Here is a 19,518-nt window from a genome sequence, read left to right as displayed (position 1 = left end):
TCATAGACCGGCCGTTCGCGTCGCGAGCGAGGACCACCAGCACGAGACACGCAAGCCGGCCGGGCTTGGACAGAAGCAACCGCGGCGAGCCCACAGCGCGACAGGCAGCGAGCGCATTGATGCCCCGGAGGCGCACCGGCCAGAGGAAGCACAGGGATAGCGGCCGCGGGCGTTCTCCACGAGCGACGGCAACATGGTGCCCGACGAGCTCCGGGTGGTGTACGAGCCCGACGACTCGAGCCGGATTATCGCAGAGTAAGCCAGGCGGGGCGCGGGGCTGACGGCGGCAGCATCATCGCCATCCACGGCCTGACGGGCCACGGCGAGAAGACATGGACGACCAACGGCAAGAACGGCAGCAGCGCGATGTGGCTGCGCGACTTCCTGCCGGACGAGGCCGAGCGGCACGGCATCAGCGTGCGCGTGATGGTGTACAACTACAACGCGAACGCGTGGCTGGGCAAGAACACGAACCACCTGGCGGATCGGGCGGTGGGCATGGAGCGGCAGATATACAGCTCGCGGCTGGAGTGCATGTCGCGGCCGCTGCTGTTTGTGGCGCACAGCATGGGCGGGCTGGTGGCCAAGGCGTTCCTGAACCACCTGCACGACCGGCTGAGCGAGTACATCCCGGGGTACCCGAACGGCCGGCCGGAGGAGTTCCAGATGATGGAGCGGTGGAAGCAGCTGCGGCGGGCGATCTGCGGGATCGTGTTCCTGGCGACGCCCCACCGCGGCTCGATCTTCGGCTCGATCATGGCGCGGCTGCCGCGCGTGAGCAACGCGGTCAAGGACCTGCGGCTGAACTCGGACCAGCTCGAGTCGCTGTCGTCGTCGTTCGAGGAGGCCTACTTCGACCGCAACGACGACTACGGCGCGTTCTACACGGCGTGCTTCTACGAGACCAAGCCGATCTTCATGCTCGGCAACTCGCTGATCGTGACCAAGGAGAGCGCGGAGATGCGCCAGAGCCTGCTCAACGTGGGCCTCGAGGCCGACCACATCGAGATCTGCAAGTTCTCGGGGCCGGACGACCCCAAGTTCCGCGCGGTCGCGCCGGTCATCATCGACTTCATTCTGGACGCCGTCGCGCTCAACCTGAGCCAGAAGCACCCGCTGCTGGTCCTCAGGGACACGCCCGAGCCGTCGATCGAGTACGTGGCGCCGCGGACACGCTGACCCCAGGATCTGCGCCATCCACGACCTCTTCCAGAACTCGCTGGCGACATGGAAAGCGGGCACCGCCGAGACGAGGAGCAACAAGACCTGGCTCGAGGAGTTCCTGCCGCGCGACAGCCTGCTGGCGGACTGCAAGGTCATGACCTACGGCTACACCCTGCAGAGGTCGCGCCAGAACTCGTTCTCGGTGCTGGCCAGCAGCCTGCTGATGTCGCTGTCGCGCGTCCGAAGCAGCTCGACGGCCCCGCTGCTGTTCATGTGCCACGGAGTGGGCGGCCTGATCGTCATTTCGGCGCTGCTGGAGTCGGTGCGGACGGCCCACGGCGAGTACTCGGACATCGCCGACAACTGCGCCGGCATCGTCTTCTACGGCACGCCCATCGACTGCCTGGTCTGGAGACGCGGCGGCAACAGCCCCGACTACTTCAACATCCTGACCGACTACTTCCCTCCTGCCGAGATCGACGAGCTCCGCAAAACCGTCCGGACGTTCTTCAGCCTAGTCTACGAGGAGCGGCTGCCGCGGCTGCGCCCGAACTCGCTCTACTACCTCTACCCGGGCGTGAGCAACGAGCATGGCGTGAGTACCCGATGCTGCCGGGCTGACCGCAGCCGCACGTGCCCATGCTGGCCAAGTCCGACCTCTCGGTGCCGGTGTACCAGGTGCTCAAGACGTACACCTCCATGGCCCAGGCCGAGGACGAGGACGACGACGGCTACCAGATCGTGCTGCACTGGCTGCACAAGATCCTCGCCGGTACGTGGCCGGTCGCCACCGCTGACAGCAGCCGCCGCTACGCCGCAGTCGACGCCCAGCGTGATTCTGCACAACGAGGAGCTCCAGGTGGCCTGTAAGTGCGACCGCCGACGGCGCTGACCGCAGACGACACCGTCCTGAGCTGGCTGCAGACCCAGAACCCCTTCAGGCCCGCGTTCAACAACGAGCGCCTGGAGATGTTCTCCGTGTCCTACAAGGGGCTGGCCTCTTTCCTGTCGCAGCCGATGCAGTGGATCTTCTCCAATCCAGAGTACATGGAGTGGAAGAACTGGCACAGCTCGTTTCTCTACATCAACGGAGGGCCGGGCACCGGAAAGTCGCTGCTGACGTCTATCATTCTCGACAACCTCAAGGACGAGCACGACAGGCACTCGTCCTCGATTTTCTGCTACATTTTCTGCGACTACAAGAACAAGGATACGCTCACGGCCGTCAACATCCTGGCCTGCATTTTCGAGCAGGTCCTGACCTCGACGTTTGCCCAGGGCATCCTGCCTGCTGAGATCGAGGACCTGTCATGGGTTCTGCGAACAGAGCCAGGCTCATCACTGGACGTTTTCATGGACAACTGCAGCCGCTGTCTGCTCTCGCTGTGCTCTAGCAAGTCGCACCTGATCATCACGCTCGATGGCATAGACGAATGCGACCACAGGGAAATCGAGATTCTGCAGACCGTTTTCCGGGAGACCCTGGTCAACAGGAACTCGAACGGCCTCTCTGTCAATATACTGCTCACAGGACGCTCCAGAGGTGTGCAGCTGAAGAACGCGTACGGCATCAAGTTCTACGAGATCGAGATCACCCAGGACCTGATGGAACACGATATCACCGCGTATATCGATTACCGCTTCAACTCGCAGCCAGACATTGTCCCGAAATGCATGCTGACCACGGGCAAATCGCGAGAGGCCATAATCGACTACCTGGTCAGAAAGTCCGAGGGAATGTAAGTCACGGCCGTGGACTCGCACTGACAGTCAGGATTCTCTGGGTCGCCCACCAGATCGACGAACTCTCTCAAGGCGAATACATCAAAGAGGGCACCTACGACTTTATCCCGCTCGAGAGACTCTTCCCTCCCACCTTGAAAGGACTTTCGGACGTGTTCCAGAGAAACTTTTCCACCATCCGGAAGGAGCTGCGACCCGTATTCGAGATCGTTCTGAAATGGGTGCTCTTCGGGGTGCGCCCGCTGTCGATAGGCGAATTCTGCGAGGTCATACGACTCTACATGGACTACGGCTTCCTGACCTTGGACATTGAGGACTCGTCCAACGTATACGTCGAGGTGCTGATCACGCAAGTTCTCGGAACGGCAAACGGCATCCTCAAGCTGGCCGACGACAATACGATCCTGCTGACCCATTCCTCAATCGGCGACCATATTCGCGAGCATGGGCTTTCGTATTCTGAGACGCTCGTTGACGGAGCGAGCAACAGACTCAATGCTCTTGACTGCCACGACGACATCGCACAGATCTGTTTCCGGCATATCATGAGAGACTTTGACGAAGAGGCGAGCAAGGTAGCCAGAGCAGACGCCTCTATAAGCATGCAAGACTTCCTGGAGATTCACCCGCTCTACTCGTACGCCTGTTGCTACGGGTACTTCCATGTCATCGAGACACTGCGGACCTCGGAGAGTGACACCGTAATGCGCGGCCAGAGATACAGCTTTGAGCTCCTGTCTGTGCAGCAAGACACAAACTTCTCTGTGTTTCTGGATGTCCTCAGGACCGAGACGGAGGACGCGTTCAACCTGTCCATCGGCCGGTGGCTGCCCTACTTCACCTACACGCAAGCGGCAACGGCCATCGGAATGGGTCTTCTGAAGTACGATCTATTCCGGAGGTTCTTTCCCGAGGTTGCGTACAGAGGCTCGGCAGCACTCGTCGATCTCAACCAGAACATCGAGCTGGACCGCAGCAACGACAGAGCTAAGCCGCTTGGGCCCATGTTCGGTCTGCGCCTGGACGCAGAGCTGAGTGATTCGGACGACGAGCGCGGTTCAATGAGTAGCACCGAGTCCAAGAAACGAGCCCTGGACAAGCTTCTGCTCATGGCCATAGACGAAGGCAGCAGCAACTTCCAGCACGGCTTTCTCCAGATGGGGGCAGATGCGTCTACGATCGTGAACGACGAAGTCGGCTCGATACTGAATTACGCGATCCGGTACGCCGACTGCGACTTCGTTGAGGCGCTGCTGCGGAAAGGCGCAGGACTGAACCAGATTTCTGGGGAGTTCGGCACGCCTCTACAGACGGCGCTGATGGTCAACAAGATGGACGTGTTTGACCTCCTGCTCGGGTTCTCGCCCGAGATCGACACTTACGGCGGTAGTTACGGAGGAATAGTCAACACCGCTGCCAAGCTGTCCAACACGTATGCTGTCAAGAAGCTCCTCGGAACCGGCGTTCAGCTCGACCTAGACGCCGACCACGGGTTTGGATCCGCACTGCAGCTTGCATGCGATCCCATCGACGAGATGATGGACGACTCCGACTCGGAAGGTAGTGTCTCGGGCGCATCCAGGTCCGAGCTGTCCTTCCAGTCCTTCGACGACGAGTCCTACATGCTGGATGAGCGTGAATTATTGCAACGGATAGACGCACGGGACGGCTACTGGGAAGAAGTCTGCCGGCTGAGTACAGAAACCGTCGAGATGCTTATAGCCTACGGAGCTGATCCAAACCTGGACGCTAAAGAGGGACTGGAAACGCCCCTCCAGGCCTGCGTACGCCACAAGAACATTGAGGCAGCTCGCGTGCTTCTCAAGTCTGGGGCGGACCCCAACTTGCGAGACAGAGCCGACCGGTACGGTCTGCCCTTGACTATTGCCGTCCTGCTCAACGACATCGACATGGTGCTGCTACTGCTAGAGTCGGACGCCGACATCAACAAGCCCTGCCCGAAAACCGGAACGTGTCTCCATGCAGCAATCGGCAAGACTAGCCGCAAAGACCTCATCGAGCTTCTGATCCAATACGGAGCAGACGTGTGCGCTGAGATCCCGTATTACGGCTCGGTGCTGAATTTGGCAGCACTGTGCGGACGCGATGACATTGTCTCCCTTCTCATCTCTTCTGGCGCCCGGGTGAATGTAGTCGCGGGCAGATACGGAACGCCGTTGGAGGCAGCCGCGTACTGCGGATCTGCCGAAGTCGTGCAGACGCTGCTCTCCCAGGGTGCTGACCCGAATATCCTCGGAGGCATTTATGGATCGCCCATCCAGGCAGCGTGTTTTTCCGTCCGCACAAGGCTCGACCTCATGGTCATCAAGTTGCTGGTGCAAGCCGATGCCAATGTCGAGATCGAAAACGGCAAATACGGCAACGTTCTACAGGCGGCCGCGCTCTCCGGAAGCTACGATCTCTTGAGATTCCTGCTTTCTTATCTACCCACTGCCACGATCAATCATCTGCTCTACCAGATATCGGGCCAGTTCGGCACAGTCGTCCAGGCGGCCTGCTTTGCCTCCTTCCTGGTGGACCACGACACCATCGAAATTTTGGATCTTTTGCTGCATGTTGGGGGTCGCCGGCAGATCGACATCCTGGGCGGAGAGTATGGCAGCGCCCTGCAGGCCGCTTGCTGGGCGCAGAATCTCCCGGTGGTCGAGTTCCTCCTGAAGAACAGAGCGGACCCGAACGGGGGCGAGGGTCTCTACGGGTCCCCCTACGACATCGCCAAGAGACTCAAGCTCACAGACATCATGAACGTCCTCATCAAACACGGGGCAAGGGTCACAGCTGAGGACTACCTGGGAGAGACGATCAGTCTGCTGGATGATGCGATAGAGGCACTTAGCATATAACAATTGCATTACGGAGCTAGGGACTGTTGAAACATACATACGGCAATGATATACTAGCAGGCATACATTTAATTTGGTAATCGTTCTGTCAATAGAATTGTAATTTTTGTGTACGTTAGTCGTCAATTTTACGTATCTTGTCATGTGCCGCGAGGCGGTCACATCCTCAAAGCTGTTACTACTCTGACTTCGTTATGTACAACAGGAAATTGCACTAATAGTCTTTTTGATTGAGCATGAGGGCTGGGCGGGTTACACCAAATTACAGTGTGACGTAGAGCAGCTCCGTCTCCATAGCCCGCAAAGAAAACAATCTCCCTTGCTTCTCCGCAGGGGCTGGGCCTCCAGGGCACGCTGGAGCCCTATCGATGGGTCTCTATGCCGGCCTAGTCGGTGCGAGAACGATAATCGCCTACCGTCTTCTAGTGGTCCCGGTCCCCTCATTCCCTGGCCAATTTCGCTGCGGCTCGTTAATCTGCAATGTGGGTGTTACCCTAACAGGCAGAAGACCAGCACACATACATATTACCCTCCGATTAGTCGCATGCTTTGAGTAAGAGCTACAGAGTGACGTTTAGGAAGTAACTGCTTCTGAGCATGGCGTACTTTGGCACCTCTGCGGTGGCCGCTAGCTGCGAAAGTAGATGCCGGGCGTACGCATGACCAGTGAACCGAAGAGCCCTCACGTCCACGGTGGTGCGTGCAATCGCCTTGGAGATGCCCAAGAGCCGTGAAAAAAAGGGGACAGTCATTTACAGCGTTGAAGCATATTCCGTCGGCGCTGGGAGCCGGCGCCTTGTTTATTCCCTCTATAATCGAGGCGCCGCGCCAGACATCCCTTCAGATGCCTCGTGTAGTTACGAGTCCGTGGACCCACTAAATGGGGAGCATGGCCGTGCACTAAGTCCACGGCCCAGCGAATATTCCTGGTGGCTAGCAGCGGTGCTGGGCAGGGAGCAGGCTAGCTGTGACTGGCCCCTACCGACGCAATAGAACGTCCGAGACAGTGGAAAATCTATTTGTACGGCCAAGTTGGTAGGAACTCTATTCTGTGATCCTAGCTTTGGGCGCGGTGACGCGACGCGTCAAAATTGCCTAATTTGGCAGACAGGCGCCGGCTGTGTACACAAACACACGCTACCCCTTGCTTGCATACCGTCAGCCCACAGCGGCTAGACACATGCCTGTTGTGTCGGAGAGTTTGCTCCAAAGCGCGCAAGAGTGATAATCATAGAGACGCGGCGGTACTGCAATGGGCTCTAGCTCCACATTGGCCAGCTACGGCCCGGTTTGGTGTAATACGTGCAGCGCCCAGAGGGCACGGCAGCGCCTTCCGCGGCTTCCTTCAAGAACAACCGTGCGAAACTGCGGGCGCTTCACGCAAGCATTGTACCTGTCGAGCGAACGGGCAAGCTCTTCTATGACGAGGAGCGAGACAGCACCAGGGAAGCACAGCGTTCACCGTATCACGCGGAATCGGAGCCCATCAAAGTGAGGGGCTGTGTCTTTTTTCACCGGATCGACTCTGCAGCACCGAGGACAGGACCAGGACTCGTTTGATTGCAGGCCCTGGCACCAGACTGCCGCCGGTCCCTATAAAGCGTGCACGGTCTCAGTGCATGCGTTGAGCACGAGGCCGACTGGACGCCACGGCAACGACGGGCTCGTTGAGTCTTGTACCGCTCCGGCGTCGAAACAAAAGCGCTCATCGGTAGGGTATTCGCAAACACCTGTGCTTTCTAACAGTAAAGCGCGATCGGAGCCGAGAACCCGCAGCATTCTACCAGCATACCTTTTCAGAGCCCTCAGCGTAGGGGTCAGAGCATTGAGTTTAAATGTCGTCGATATTCGCGCGAATAAGTCATCGGACACCCAGCGTGCGATCGCACAAGTCGGACAAGCACGACAGGCACGACCGGCACTCGCGCCACGACAAAGCGGACAAGCACGTGAGCCAAGCGAATGTAGAAAAGAAAGATAGAAGCCTGCCAGGACCTGAAAACAACCATGGAGGTGGAAGCGGCAACGGCCCGGCGGGTCTGAATTTAGACTCGATACCGAATACCGTGACCTATATCACCACTGCGATCCCCACCTCGCCGCTATCACAAAAGTTTTCATCACCATCCGAGGCCGAGTCTGTTACTGGGTCACTGGGCTCCAATAGTTCGAACGACTCCCAAAAGGACCCGATCTTTGAGTTTTCATCTCCGTCGTCTGCGTCGTCATCGGCGTCCACGGCTGCTGTGTCCGCCGGTGACTCTGCGCGCGGATCGGGGTCGGGACGAGCTAGTCATACGTCTGGCGGCCAGAAGCACGCTCCTCTGAAACTCAATACGGCGGCCTACAACCCGGGAGCGCTGGCGATGGACCCGAGGAGAAGCCCTCCGATTAGAACGCCCAGCTCACCGATCCCGCCCAACCATGTGTTTCGCGAGTTTGACCGATATCCCCGCCTGGCCACGCCTGTTGCGAGCCCGGGATATAACTCGGCCGCGGCCTCGCACGGCAGCGGCATGCATGCGCACACCAGCCAGCCCTCGTCCACGCGGAGCTCAGTGTCCGGGTACGAGAACCCGAACAGAAACAACACCATCAGCCACCCGCCGAGCCCCGTCAACGGTGGCCCGCGGAGCCGACCTACGAGCCCGGTGTCTAGCCGTCCACGGGCCGCCAGCACCACCACCAGTCTCCGTGGCCCGGCCCGCCCCGGCCTCGCCTCCACGCACAGCGCAGAGCGCCTCAAGGTCGGCACCGAGCTCGTCCAGCACGGATCGATGCCGTCGCCGTCGACCCCAGGCCCGTCCCCGGTCGGATCGGTCCAGGCAGAGCCCGACCTGGGGCCGATCGACGAGCACCAGCCCGCGGTGCCTGCGCCCGACCCGACGTCCCAGTTCATGCCGATCGAGGAGCGAACGTTCCTGAGCGTCTCAGACGACGAGGACGCCGGCTTCTCGATTGATTCGGCGCTCTCGGCCAGCATCCTCAAGAGCGCCGACAGCCCCGAGTCCATGTCTCATGCCATGTTCAGCAGCCACGGCGGCATCCCGACGGACCTGAAGGTCATCAACATGTCGGACGATGACGAGCCTGAGGATCCGCAGAGCACTATAAGCGGCCACCAAAGCGCGGCCAGCGGCCAACGTTCTGCCGCGCCGCACTCAGCCCCAGCCACAAACCACACCACAACCCTAACGGGCGATGTGGCTACTGCGCATGATGCCGAGATGCATGATGTCTCACTGAGTGATTCGCCCGAAGCAGCTAGTCAGCTCCCTAGGAGTACACCTGACAGCGCGGACGATAGCGCGCTCAACGACAGCAGCGCCGATTACTCTGAACAGGCTGAGCACCTGTACTCCTCCAGCGCGTCCAGCACATCTGGCGACAGCGTCGACTTTGACGGCATCGCCTCCCAGCTGGAGCAGAGCCTGGGCAAAGCCCACGAGGAGCAAACGGCCGCAAAAGCAGCAGATGTGTCGGCCAGGCAGGTTGAGGTAGCCAAAATGGACACCGAGATCACACCACAAGCCGCACCAGCCCCGTTCCACCCTCCCAGGAGGTCGTCGTCGGTCAAAAATAGCACGAGGCTTGTCACGTCGGCGCGGGCACCAGGCCTGCCGTCGATCGATTCGTCGGCTGCGCCCAGCGCCGGCGATGGCGTTGAGCCAGATTCGGGCAAAGGCTCGCCCTCCGGAATCACCGACGTCCCGTCGTCGCCGCTGTCGGAAATGTCGTCGTCAGCCAAGGACTTTTCGGGTTCCGAGTCCATCGATAGCTCGGTGTCGTCGTACTCCACGGACCACACGGTGAAACAGGACATGGGCTCTGGCAGAGGCGGTTTACGGGAAAGCGCGGCCGGGCTGAGGTTCACGCCGAACCTGTCGACGGAGTCGTTCTATTCCGCCGATGACTACACGAGCAGCTCGCCGCTCTCTCCAGACAACAGCAGATACCTGACGCCTGCGTCGTACGATCCCCCGTCGTCGGCCATGAGCACGAGCTCGTTCTACAGCACCATGGACTATGACGAGGACGCGTTTGAGGTGAGCGGCAGGCGCGCGGCCACTCTGACCCAGGAGGACGCGGAGGGCTCGGAGCGGGGCGACGACCTCTCGACGGTGCGGTCCACAAACACCTCCATGACGATCTCGAGGGACGAGTTCAGGTCGTTCGACCACGTGGTCGGCAACATCTCGGACGTGTCGGAGTCGTTCACGCAGTCGAACGAGACCAGCCACACGACCGACCTGACGATGGACTCGGACGTTCTGTCGGAGGAAGCGATGGCGGACGCGGTCGCCGCGAATATCAAGCCGAAGACGCTGTCGCCGTCGAGACGCAACATGTCCACGTTGACGGTGCAGATCCCGGTGTCGCCCGGACGGCTGGCGCTGTCGACGCCGACGTCGCCGTTCAAGAGCCCACGGAGCGCCGGCTCGATGGCCAGCTCGCCGGCCACAGAGAGCCAGCTGAGCTTCCCCACGTCGCAGTCGCCGCCGAAGAGAAAGGGCATCAAGACCGTGGGCTCGTTCCTGGAGAAGGCGAAGCTGCACAAGCCGGACATCAACGTGCCGAGCCTCAAGTCTCTCAAGATCACCGACGCGGCGACCATCGCGAGCGCGCAGCTCAACGCAGAGCTCGTCAAGAGCCTGGAGCACGAGCTGCGGCAGGTCTCGACGGACCTGGCGGCGTCCATCAAGAGAGAGATGGACCTCGAGATGATGCTGGACAAGTTTGCGACCACCGAGAGCAACGCGGACGGCTTCGGAGACGACGACAACTCGAGCGGCGACGAGAGCGTCAACAGCCACTCGTACCGCAACAGCTTCTACGCGAAGCGGCTGCAGGAGCTGGAGAAGAAGCTGCGGTCGGAGCAGCAGGAGAAGGCGCAGATGAGGGTCGAGTTCCTGCAGTCGCTGGACGCCGAGCGCGAGCGCAGCCGCGAGCTCGAGACGAGGCTGGGCGAGACCAGGTCCCGCAAGGTACGCGCCGGCCGAGACGCGTGGCTAACAGCGCAGCACGAGCCGAGCGACGAGGTGCAGGCCAAGCTCAGCCTGCTCGAGTCCGCGCTGGACGACGCCAGACGCAAGCTGACGTTCGAGCGCTCCAACGGCCACAATCTCGAGTACCTGCTGGCCAGCATGAAGGAGGAGCTCGAGGACGACTCCAAGTTCAGCCACGACAAGATCGAGAACCGGTCGCTGTCGGTCTCGCCGCACATGCTCTCCGGCGCCAGCTCGCCGGTCGCGTCGGAGATGTCGGCCGCGACCGGAGCCCGCTGGGAGCGCGAGAGACTCTACGATCTCTCTCGGCCGTCCAGCAAGGGAAACCTCGAGGAGCCCGAGCGCGTGCTCTCCAAGTCGGTCTCGCAGCACTCGCTGGGCTCGATGACGTCCGGCGCCAGCGCCCACCAGGAGGCCACCGAGCAGATCAAGGACCTGGAGTCGCAGCGCGAGGCGCTCCAGCAGGCCATCCGCAGCCTGCGCGAGCGGTACACGCTCGAGCTCAAGCACAGCAACGACAAGGTCAAGTCCCTCGAGGCGCAGCTCAACCGCGAGAGGGGCCGGTCCAAGGCCATCGCCGCCAGGCGGCCCATCATCGGCAACGAGGCCCCGGGCGAGAAGGGCGAGGTCGCGGCCATCAAGTCGTCGCTGTCGCTCGCCCTGGCCGAGAACGCCATGCTCGAGAAGAACTTCGCGCTCGTCAGGGACAAGCTCTGCGCGCTCTTCGACTACCCGCTCCCGGCGTCCGACGACGGCTCCCACAGTCCCCAGGAGCCCCCGTTCGACTGCGCCCGCCTGCTCGCCACCATCGAGGACGCCGTCGTCGGCCAGCGACTGGACTGGCAGTCCACCGTCGACGCCCTCAAGGGCGAGCGCCACCAGCTCAAGGACACCATCGCCGAGCTCAACCGCCAGCTCGACGGCCACGAGGAGCACATGCGCGTCTGCCAGGAGACCACCCAGGCCTACCAGTCCTCGCTGCTCCAGCATTCGATCAACGAGAAGCGCATCCTCGACCAGAACTCGTCCCTGACCGACGCCCTCGCCCAGAACTCGCTCAAGCTCGAGCGCCTGGTCGGCGAGCTCAGCACCCACCTGGTCGACACCAAGTCATTGCATAAGAGGGTGGACTCGTGGTCTGCCCACAGCACCACGTCCTAGCGCTGCAGGACGTGGCTCAAGGACGTTATTTTGCACTTTTCGTTAACAGGCGCCTCGCCACACCGGCCGAGACGCCGTTTGTTTTGAGTTTTGTATAGTATCCATGTATTTACTATGTATATATAGAACGCCATCTACAGGGCACTGCAGAGCGCACCAGCTGATTTACGAAGCAATTCTACGCAATAAATGACATCGCAGTGAAGACCGCCGCACTGGGGTTAGGGCTGCGCGCGGCACGCGCGTCGAAAACCTAACCGCCGGTTTCGCGTCGCTTGGGCTCGGATGCCGGTGGAAGCGTCCCCCGCGATAGAGAGCTCACGCAGCGACGAAGAGAACAGCCAGAGGCACGTTCACGATGGCCTCCAGCCACGTCCCCAAGACCGGCCCGGCGAGCGCGTCGAGAGCGCCGCAGCGACAGGAGGGCGGCCGGCCTCTGTTCTACAACGTCGTGTTCCACGTCGTCCGCAACGACAGCCTGTCCGAGGACGAATACATTGCGGTAAGCTGTGCAGGGGGCCCGCTGACCGGCAGACCAAGACGCTGCTGCTGAAGGGAGGCGCCTGTGAGTACACGTTCGGCTCGGCGTCGCACGAACTGGATCTTACCAAGATCACGCATATCATCGCCAACAGCGTCGATTTCCCGGCCTACCAGTCCGCCGAGGACTCGATGGTGTCGGTCGTGCGACCGCAGTGGGTGTGGAAGTCGTCGAAGCTGGCCAAGATCGCTCCGCTGCGGCCGTTTTCGCCGAACGAGAGGCACGTTCTGGCCGAGATCAATATCACCGTCGAGGGCCTGGCGCAGGGCGACAAAGCGGCCGTGCAGTGCGCCGTCAGAGCCCTGGGCGGCCAGTGGTCGGACAATCTGACCAAGTTCACGACGCACCTGGTTGTGCAGGGCCAGGACTCGGTAGGGGCCGGCGCGGGACGGACTGACCGTAGGATAAGTACAGACAAGCCCAGCGACGGTCGACAATTAAGATCGTGCTGCCGCAGTGGTAAGTGCCGAGTGCCGGACGACCGCTGACGACAGGGTCGAGGAGTGCCTGAGGCTCAAGCGGCGCGTGGACGAGGGGCGGTACTTGTTTCCGTGTCCTGCGTTCTTGGAGGCTGCGGCGGACACGCGCACCGACCGCGACCACAGCAGCGGCTCGTGCATACCCAGTCTGTCGTCGAAGAGGGCCGGCATCTTTGCCGGCAAGTGGATCTACCTCTCGGCCGACCTGTCGCTGTCCGGACGGTTGCTCGACAGCGTCCGCGATCTGATCAACCGAGGGGGCGGCGAGTACACGGACAACGTCGACGACGCCGACACGTACGTCGGCGTGTACCGCAGGGGCTCGGAGTATGCCAAGGTACGCCCCGACGGGTGCGCGCTGACTGTAGGCGTGCAAGCGGGGCATTGTGGTCGGGAATCTGGCATGGCTCTACTGGATGGTAGCCAACGACCAGTGGGTCTCGCCGCTGCTGAGGATTCTGCACTACCCGGTGCCTTCTGGAGGCGTCCACGGGATGAAGGACATGTCTATCTCGATTTCGAACTACACGGGCGACTCGCGGCACTACCTCGAGAAGCTGATTGAGGCCTGCGGCGCCAAGTACACGAAGGTGCTGAAAAACGACAACACGCACTTGATTGCCTCCCGGCCGACCGGCGACAAATACGAGGCGGCGTGCGACTGGCGAATCCACGTTGTGAACCACCTGTGGATCGAGGAGACGTACGCGGCAGGCGCGGTTCAGGACGTGCAAGATGCGCGCTACACGTGCACTCAGGCGGGCGTGGCAGAGGTTATTGGCAAGGTCCAGCTGGACAAGACCGTTGTTGAGCAGGCGGCGGTGGAGGCGGGTGTGCCTGCGGTGGAGGCGGGTGTGCCTGCGGCGAGCGGGCCTGGGGCCGGGCCTGAATCCGGGCCTGAGGCCGGGGAGCCTGTGGCGGAGCCTGTGGCGGAGTCTGTGGCGGAGCCTGTGGCGGAGCCTGTGGCGGAGTCTGTGGCGGAGCCTGTGGCGGAGCCTGTGGCCGAGTCGGCGGCCGAGCCCGCGGCCGAGCTCAGAGACGAGCCCCGGTCTGTCGACGAGAGAGCGGAGACCCGCGAACCAGAGACCCGCGAACCGAGCCCGCTGGCTGCGGGCGTGCCAGCCGCCGAGCCGGAGCCTGCGGCAGACGTCGAGATGGAAGAGGCCGCCGTCCCGAGGCCCGACGAGCCGGCTCCAGAAGCTTCGGCCGGCGAAACCGGCGCCGACGCAGGCATCGACCGCCCGGCAGAGCCCGGGGCCACGGCCACGGCGCCTGCAGAGGCTGCCAAGCGTCCGGCAGAGAGCACTTTGCGCTCAGAGCCGCCGCGCAAAGAGCCCAGCAAGAAGAAGGCCGCCGCGGACCGCAAAGAGAACCGCCGGTCTCCGGCCGCAGACGCGTCCGTGCCGCCCAAACCGGCCGACGCCAGCGGCGGCGTCTTGCAGGCGCTGCCCGTCACGCCCAACCAGGGCCGGAAGGCCAAGGAAAAGGCCGCCGTCAGGCTCAAAGATGACATGTCGGATCTCAACGACTTCCAGCGCCAAAAGAGACGCAAGACGCTGACGGCCCTCGACGGCAACGCGCACCAGGCAGACACGCCGGCCAGCAAGGCCGCCACTCCCCAAGCCAGCAGCTCGCCAAACGTCTCGCCAGAGCCGGCCAACTACAGGATCCTGGTCACCGGCTACTCCCGCACGCTCACCCAGGCCGACCAGCACAAACTGCTCTCCCGGGGCATCGAAATCACCGAGAACAGCTTGGACGCGACCCACGTGGCCTCGCCCAAGATCAGCCGGACCGAGAAGTTCCTGTGCGCGCTCCCCAGAGGGCCGGTCGTGATCTCGAGCGACTTCATCACCGACAGCCTCAAGGCCGACCGGCCTCTCGATCCGCTGGGCTACATACTCAAGGACACGGAGGGCGAGCACAAGAACGGGTGCGACCTGCTCGCGTCCCTCGAGCGCGCCCGGCAGAGCGGCGGCCAGGGCCCGTTTGCCGGCCTCAACCTCAACATGACGCCCGGCATCCGCGGAGGCACGGACACCATCAGGCGCATCGTGCAGGCCAACGGCGGCCAGTGCACGGCCATCAAGGCCGCGCGCGCAAAAAAGTTCAGCGAGTCCACGCTGCCCAGCACCGAGAGCGTCCTGATCCTGATCTCTTCCGAGTCCGAGCACTCGTACATCGAGAACTTCATGGCGCACGCGAAGCGGCACAACAAGAAAGCGTTTCTGTTCAGCACCGAGTGGATCCTGACGGGAGTGCTGCGGATGGGCGTCAAGTACGACAGCGAGTTCTCGCTCGCAAGCGGCGCGTAGATGCATAGACTAGTATTTGTATATGGACCCGAGTCGATCCCTAAAAGAACTTGACGCCGGCTTCCTCGCCGTCAAAGGATTTCATGATCTGCGCCTGTCCGCGCTTGATGAGAACGTCCAGCGCCTTGCGCAGCACGGTGGGGTCGATGCCTCGGAACTCTGCCCGTCAGCCGGCCCCGCCGGACACGTACCTTGCGACACCGACAGGTCGCCGTCCGCGATCTCGTACAGCGTGAGAATCGAGTCTTTTTGGCCGGTCGAGTCGACCTGCGGTCAGCCCAGCCTCGGCCGCCCGTACCCATTGCGCGATCAGGTTCGCCCACTCCTCCGGCCGCTTCCAGTAGACGTACGCCACCGACGGCTTGCCCTGGTTTCCCCTCGTGGGCGCCACCCACTCGGCCGATCCGGACTCGACCAGGCTCTCGAGGATCTCGCGTGCGGTCTCGAACTTGAGCGACCCTGCCGTCAGCACAACACGCAGCCGCACGTACGCTGGATGCTCTTGTTTGTGAACAGCTCCGTCTCGAGCGCCGCGTTGAGGTCCAGCTTCCACAGCCGGTTGTACCGGCAGTAGGTCATGATGAACGTCTTCCATATCGACAGCTGCGACGCCCACGTCTGGCTGTTCGGCTGGCGGGTGAAGAACGGCGGGAACGAGTAGATCGACGGGAAGATCGTGTTCTCCGCGGGCTGTGCCGGCGCCGCTGGCGCCGAGCCTGGTGCCGTCTGCGCCATGTCGGATGAATGCTGTGGACGGCGGTCTGTGACGGCGGTTAGGCAGGTCCGGGTAAGTCACGTGGAGATTGGGAGGCGGGGATCTTTATATTCTACTCATCTTACACAAAACTCTCGCACTATGCCATCGACCGCAGTTCCGTGCACGATCCGTCCACCGTCAAATAAGAGCATAACCACCCAGAAAGGTGGACAAATCAAGAAAAACATGGCGAGAAAGGACCAGGTACAAACTGTCCGCGCGACAGATTCTCTAAATATGCGAAATGCAACGGGCCTAGGAGATGCCAAACAGCGCGTCGGCCTCCTTGCAGTGGCCGCCCTTGTTGGCGGACTGGTCGATGGCGAAGCAGATGAAGGTCGCGTCGACGATCATCGACAGGTTGCCCTCGGTGGCGCCGAGAACGACCCAGCCGATGCCGGCGCCGAGCAGGCCGACGATGTAGCCGTAGAGACTGCCGCCGTTGTCGTGGGCGGCGTGAACCCAGGCGCCAAAGCCCAGGCCGAGCGCGGTCAGCGCGCGGGCGGAGGTCAGGAGCATCTTGGACAGGCGGTAGGCGGTCCAGGCGTAGGGGCTGGCGGCCTGCTGGCCGATGTCGCGGACGCGCAGGTTGGCCACGCCCCGGGAGGCCGGCACCAGCGGCGTGGCGGTGACGGCCGCGTACGACAGCGTGAGCGGGTTGGTGACGGCGCCGATCGGGCCGGCGATGAACTGGAAGCAGAACAGCTGGAGCACGGCCGTGAGCCTCTTGGGGAGGACCATCAGGGGGATGCGGATGAGCAGCGCGGCGAACGACGAGAAGCAGATCGTGCCCGAGTACGTGCTGGCCGAATGATACAGCGCGGCCGAGAGAATGTTCGTAGACCCCAGCGTTCGCGCTGCAGGCCTGTGGAAGTACCACTGAGAGACAGTGGCCGAAGTACAGACTCTGCGAGGTCAGCGGGGCCGCGCGGATGCTCACCTCTGGACGCCAGAAAACACGCCCCATGTCCACAGATACATCACCGTGTACCAAGCGCCGAGGAGAAAGCAGTTTGCGTCCAGGATCCAGGTGACGAGCCCTGCGGTCAGCCAGATCGGGCGCCCACGTACCTCGGCTGTCGGCCATTGCCCGGCCCTTCAAGAAGACGCGGGTGAACATGCCGATCCAGATCCACGTGAACACCATGAACGACGACAGCGTGCCGATGCTGAGGCCGATCAGCGCGCGGTTCGCGTTGAGGATGTTGCACGCCAGGTGGATGATGCCGATGCCGCGGTCCAGCGCGTGCCTTCCCTTGTAGGCAAACCAGACCCAGCCGGCGGCAAACAAGAACGGGACCAGGCTGGTCCACCGCATGGCCCGGTCCTGCGGCGTGTTGCCGCCGTAGCTGTCCTTGTAGGACATGGTCATGGGGTAGATGGTCAGACTGACGAGGCCCATGGGGATGGAGAACAGGAGGATGTACAGCAGCGGCCTCACAAAGAGTCTGACCAGCACGAACCACGCGGCCGAGATCGAGATGGCCACCACGGTGTCGACAAACAGGATCTTGGACGAGCTCGACACGACCGTGTAGATGCTGTCTGTGATGGGCGTGATCGTGGTCACCTCTGTGCGCAGCCAGATCAAGAACGACGTGGCAAAGAGACAGCACATGGAGAACACGTAGAGCTTGAACCAGATGGCGTCGTTGAGCGTGTCGCTGAGGATCGGATACGTGATCATCTGCGGCACGTAGCCCTCCTGGACGAGGCGGTCGTCCTGGACGTACGACTGCCGGGCCCGGCGGGGGTCCGGCGAGCTTGCGCGGTGGCTGTGCGCGAGCATCGGGTTGTACTCGCTCTCCGCCAGGCTGGGAAGCCCGCTTCCGACCCTGGTGTAGATGTCCTGGAGGCCGGGGACGTCCAGCCCGATGTCTTCCTCGCGGATCTCCGGCATGCGGCCGCCGGAGTCGTGGCGGTCGGCCGCAAAGGTGTTGTGTTGGACATGGCCGTCGACGATGTCGAGGCCCCTGAGCCGCTGGGCGGCCGAGGGGTTGGCGTAGTTGCGGGCAATCGCGGCCGTGTTGAGGGTGGCGGCCGTCATGTTCCGCGGAACCGAGTTGAAGTCGTTGAAGCACAGGCGCGGCGGCGGCGGCGACTCCTTGCGGACGGCGAGCACGCTCTCGAGCCCGATGCTCTCCATCGAGTTCCGCACCGACGACTCGAGCTCGTCGTCGTTGAGGAGGCCGGCCGGCGCGGCCGCGTCGGCCGGAAACGCCGACTCGGGCGGGTAGACGCTCGAGCTGCCCTCGTCGTCGTCGTACGGCCGCCAGCTGCTCCGGATCACCGAGTCGGCGTAGATGTGTCCGGAGTACGTGCTGTCGCCGTCCTCGGTGTCGTCCTCTCGCCTGATTATGCGGCTGTCTCCGGCGTACACGCTGCTCACCGGCGGGTAGTCGTCCCGCTCGACGTTCGTCGGGCGCGAGAGCGCCGCCGAGCTCTGCGGCGGGTGGTGCTGGTACGAGAAGTGGTGCTGCAGGATTTTCGAGTACAGCCCGGACTTCTTGGCCGGCTCCGTCGTCGACGCCGCGGCCTTCTTCTTCGGCTCCAGCCGGCTGCTCTGCCCAGACGGCTCTCCGTTGCCGTGGTCCACGCTGTCGTCGCCCTCGTCCTCCTCTTCCTCGTCGTCCTCCTCCGCGAAGTCGTTCGGCGGCAGGTCTCGTCTGGCGATCGAGCGCGACGTCGTGGGCGGGCCCCAGTGGCGGCGCGGCGAGTATATCGAGCGCGGGTTGTCGTCGTTGTCGTACAGGCCGTCCGTCGCAGAGTACAGCAGGCGCGACGCCGTCGACGCCGTCGTCGACGGCGGCTTGCTCTCCTTGCCGGACCGCGGCTGCGAGCTCGACAAGAACTTCGCTGCGTCTAAAGATCAGCTTGGCAGGCGCGCAGACTTACATTCTGAAAACATCTCAGCGGTGGCACCAGTGCGCGCGGTTTAGGAGGGCATATGGGATCTCTCAGCGGCTTCTCTGGTGCTCCCGGCTGGCGAGTCGACGGTCGCCCGGGTCGCTATTCGGTGGCGGGTGGGCGCGCGTGATCGTCAGTCGACAGCCGTATGACTGTGCTGTGAGCGGCTGGATCAAGAGGCAGGCGCCCAGGGGACCTTCGAGCTGGCAGATCACACTCTGTGCCTCCTGTAGTCGAGACGCGCCCGTAAATTCGACTTCGCCTGATTGCAACTGTGCGGCTTCAGCGTGGGGTACCGAGCGAAGCCGCAGCTAAATATATATAAATTAGCCTTGCTGAGCCTCTTTTTTGTAAGTCCACTTTCTGCTACAGATTTAATATAAGAATATGGTTATGAGCTCGAAGAGCTGGCAAATGTCGCAAGATACTGTCTAGACATCGGGATACGTGAAGTGACTAAGTGTGCGTTTGGTCTGGGACCTCCCGACTCGTGGTTTAATATCGTGACTGATACAGCCGTTGGGCACGCTAAATTTAGCCGCTTACGCCGCATGTGGCGCGACCTGAGCCGCAATGCTGAG

General features: G+C 62.2%; 6 protein-coding genes across 6 annotated transcripts; 4 read left to right on the top strand and 2 right to left on the bottom strand.

Moving 5' to 3' along the window:
- Positions 1 to 87: 87 nt before the first annotated feature.
- V1510DRAFT_311325 (uncharacterized protein) lies at positions 88 to 2,267 on the top strand. The gene is made up of 5 exons (XM_066930740.1): positions 88 to 255; positions 291 to 1,154; positions 1,186 to 1,936; positions 1,968 to 2,030; positions 2,063 to 2,267. The coding sequence occupies exons 1-4, from the start codon at positions 194 to 196 to the stop codon at positions 1,998 to 2,000; spliced, it is 1,710 nt and encodes a 569-aa protein (XP_066790298.1). The 5' UTR covers positions 88 to 193; the 3' UTR covers positions 2,001 to 2,030; positions 2,063 to 2,267.
- On the top strand, positions 1,792 to 6,003 carry V1510DRAFT_413140 (ankyrin repeat-containing domain protein). Its single transcript, XM_066933197.1, has 2 exons — positions 1,792 to 2,903; positions 2,939 to 6,003. The coding sequence occupies exons 1-2, from the start codon at positions 2,134 to 2,136 to the stop codon at positions 5,769 to 5,771; spliced, it is 3,603 nt and encodes a 1,200-aa protein (XP_066790297.1). The 5' UTR covers positions 1,792 to 2,133; the 3' UTR covers positions 5,772 to 6,003.
- Positions 6,004 to 7,106: 1,103 nt separating this feature from the next.
- V1510DRAFT_413135 (uncharacterized protein) lies at positions 7,107 to 12,159 on the top strand. Its single transcript, XM_066933196.1, has 3 exons — positions 7,107 to 7,487; positions 7,523 to 9,817; positions 9,854 to 12,159. The coding sequence occupies exons 2-3, from the start codon at positions 7,607 to 7,609 to the stop codon at positions 11,936 to 11,938; spliced, it is 4,296 nt and encodes a 1,431-aa protein (XP_066790296.1). The 5' UTR covers positions 7,107 to 7,487; positions 7,523 to 7,606; the 3' UTR covers positions 11,939 to 12,159.
- Positions 12,160 to 15,352, top strand: V1510DRAFT_391265 (uncharacterized protein). Its single transcript, XM_066931774.1, has 6 exons — positions 12,160 to 12,440; positions 12,473 to 12,850; positions 12,883 to 12,938; positions 12,974 to 13,295; positions 13,327 to 13,791; positions 14,089 to 15,352. The coding sequence occupies exons 1-6, from the start codon at positions 12,297 to 12,299 to the stop codon at positions 15,271 to 15,273; spliced, it is 2,550 nt and encodes an 849-aa protein (XP_066790295.1). The 5' UTR covers positions 12,160 to 12,296; the 3' UTR covers positions 15,274 to 15,352.
- V1510DRAFT_311158 (ESCRT-II complex subunit-domain-containing protein) lies at positions 15,294 to 16,063 on the bottom strand. Its single transcript, XM_066930738.1, has 4 exons — positions 15,765 to 16,063; positions 15,572 to 15,732; positions 15,465 to 15,540; positions 15,294 to 15,432 (listed from the first exon to the last, which is right to left on the bottom strand). Exons 1-4 carry the CDS (start codon positions 16,006 to 16,008, stop codon positions 15,314 to 15,316), a joined length of 600 nt encoding a protein of 199 aa, XP_066790294.1. The 5' UTR covers positions 16,009 to 16,063; the 3' UTR covers positions 15,294 to 15,313.
- A 222-nt stretch (positions 16,064 to 16,285) lies between these two features.
- Positions 16,286 to 17,819, bottom strand: V1510DRAFT_361947 (uncharacterized protein; the record flags this gene model as incomplete). The annotated part of the gene is made up of 3 exons (XM_066931083.1): positions 16,286 to 16,937; positions 16,971 to 17,070; positions 17,102 to 17,819. The coding sequence occupies 3 exons, from the start codon at positions 17,817 to 17,819 to the stop codon at positions 16,286 to 16,288; spliced, it is 1,470 nt and encodes a 489-aa protein (XP_066790293.1).
- Between the last annotated feature and the right edge of the window lie 1,699 nt (positions 17,820 to 19,518).

This window comes from Dipodascopsis tothii (assembly GCF_038497935.1).
Source record: "Dipodascopsis tothii strain CBS 759.85 unplaced genomic scaffold V1510scaffold_7, whole genome shotgun sequence".
NCBI lineage: Eukaryota > Fungi > Ascomycota > Lipomycetes > Lipomycetales > Lipomycetaceae > Neoaidaea > Neoaidaea tothii.
The sequence above is the reverse complement of the archived record's forward strand: the minus strand, read 5'-3'. Positions and strand labels throughout refer to the sequence as shown.

Coding starts and splice junctions, on each gene's coding strand:
- V1510DRAFT_391265 (XM_066931774.1), top strand. CDS start 12,297: ATGGCCTCCAGCCACGTCCCCAAGACCGGCCCGGCGAGCGCGTCGAGA. Junction 12,441..12,472: donor CCGAGGACGAATACATTGCG/GTAAGCTGTGCA, acceptor GCTGACCGGCAG/ACCAAGACGCTGCTGCTGAA. Junction 12,851..12,882: donor TTGTGCAGGGCCAGGACTCG/GTAGGGGCCGGC, acceptor GACTGACCGTAG/GATAAGTACAGACAAGCCCA.
- V1510DRAFT_311325 (XM_066930740.1), top strand. CDS start 194: ATGGTGCCCGACGAGCTCCGGGTGGTGTACGAGCCCGACGACTCGAGC. Junction 256..290: donor TCGAGCCGGATTATCGCAGA/GTAAGCCAGGCG, acceptor TGACGGCGGCAG/CATCATCGCCATCCACGGCC. Junction 1,155..1,185: donor ACGCCCGAGCCGTCGATCGA/GTACGTGGCGCC, acceptor CGCTGACCCCAG/GATCTGCGCCATCCACGACC.
- V1510DRAFT_413140 (XM_066933197.1), top strand. CDS start 2,134: ATGTTCTCCGTGTCCTACAAGGGGCTGGCCTCTTTCCTGTCGCAGCCG. Junction 2,904..2,938: donor GTCAGAAAGTCCGAGGGAAT/GTAAGTCACGGC, acceptor ACTGACAGTCAG/GATTCTCTGGGTCGCCCACC.
- V1510DRAFT_413135 (XM_066933196.1), top strand. CDS start 7,607: ATGTCGTCGATATTCGCGCGAATAAGTCATCGGACACCCAGCGTGCGA. Junction 9,818..9,853: donor ATGACGAGGACGCGTTTGAG/GTGAGCGGCAGG, acceptor CTGACCCAGGAG/GACGCGGAGGGCTCGGAGCG.
- V1510DRAFT_311158 (XM_066930738.1), bottom strand. CDS start 16,008: ATGGCGCAGACGGCACCAGGCTCGGCGCCAGCGGCGCCGGCACAGCCC. Junction 15,733..15,764: donor CACAAACAAGAGCATCCAGC/GTACGTGCGGCT, acceptor TGCTGACGGCAG/GGTCGCTCAAGTTCGAGACC. Junction 15,541..15,571: donor CGAACCTGATCGCGCAATGG/GTACGGGCGGCC, acceptor GGCTGACCGCAG/GTCGACTCGACCGGCCAAAA.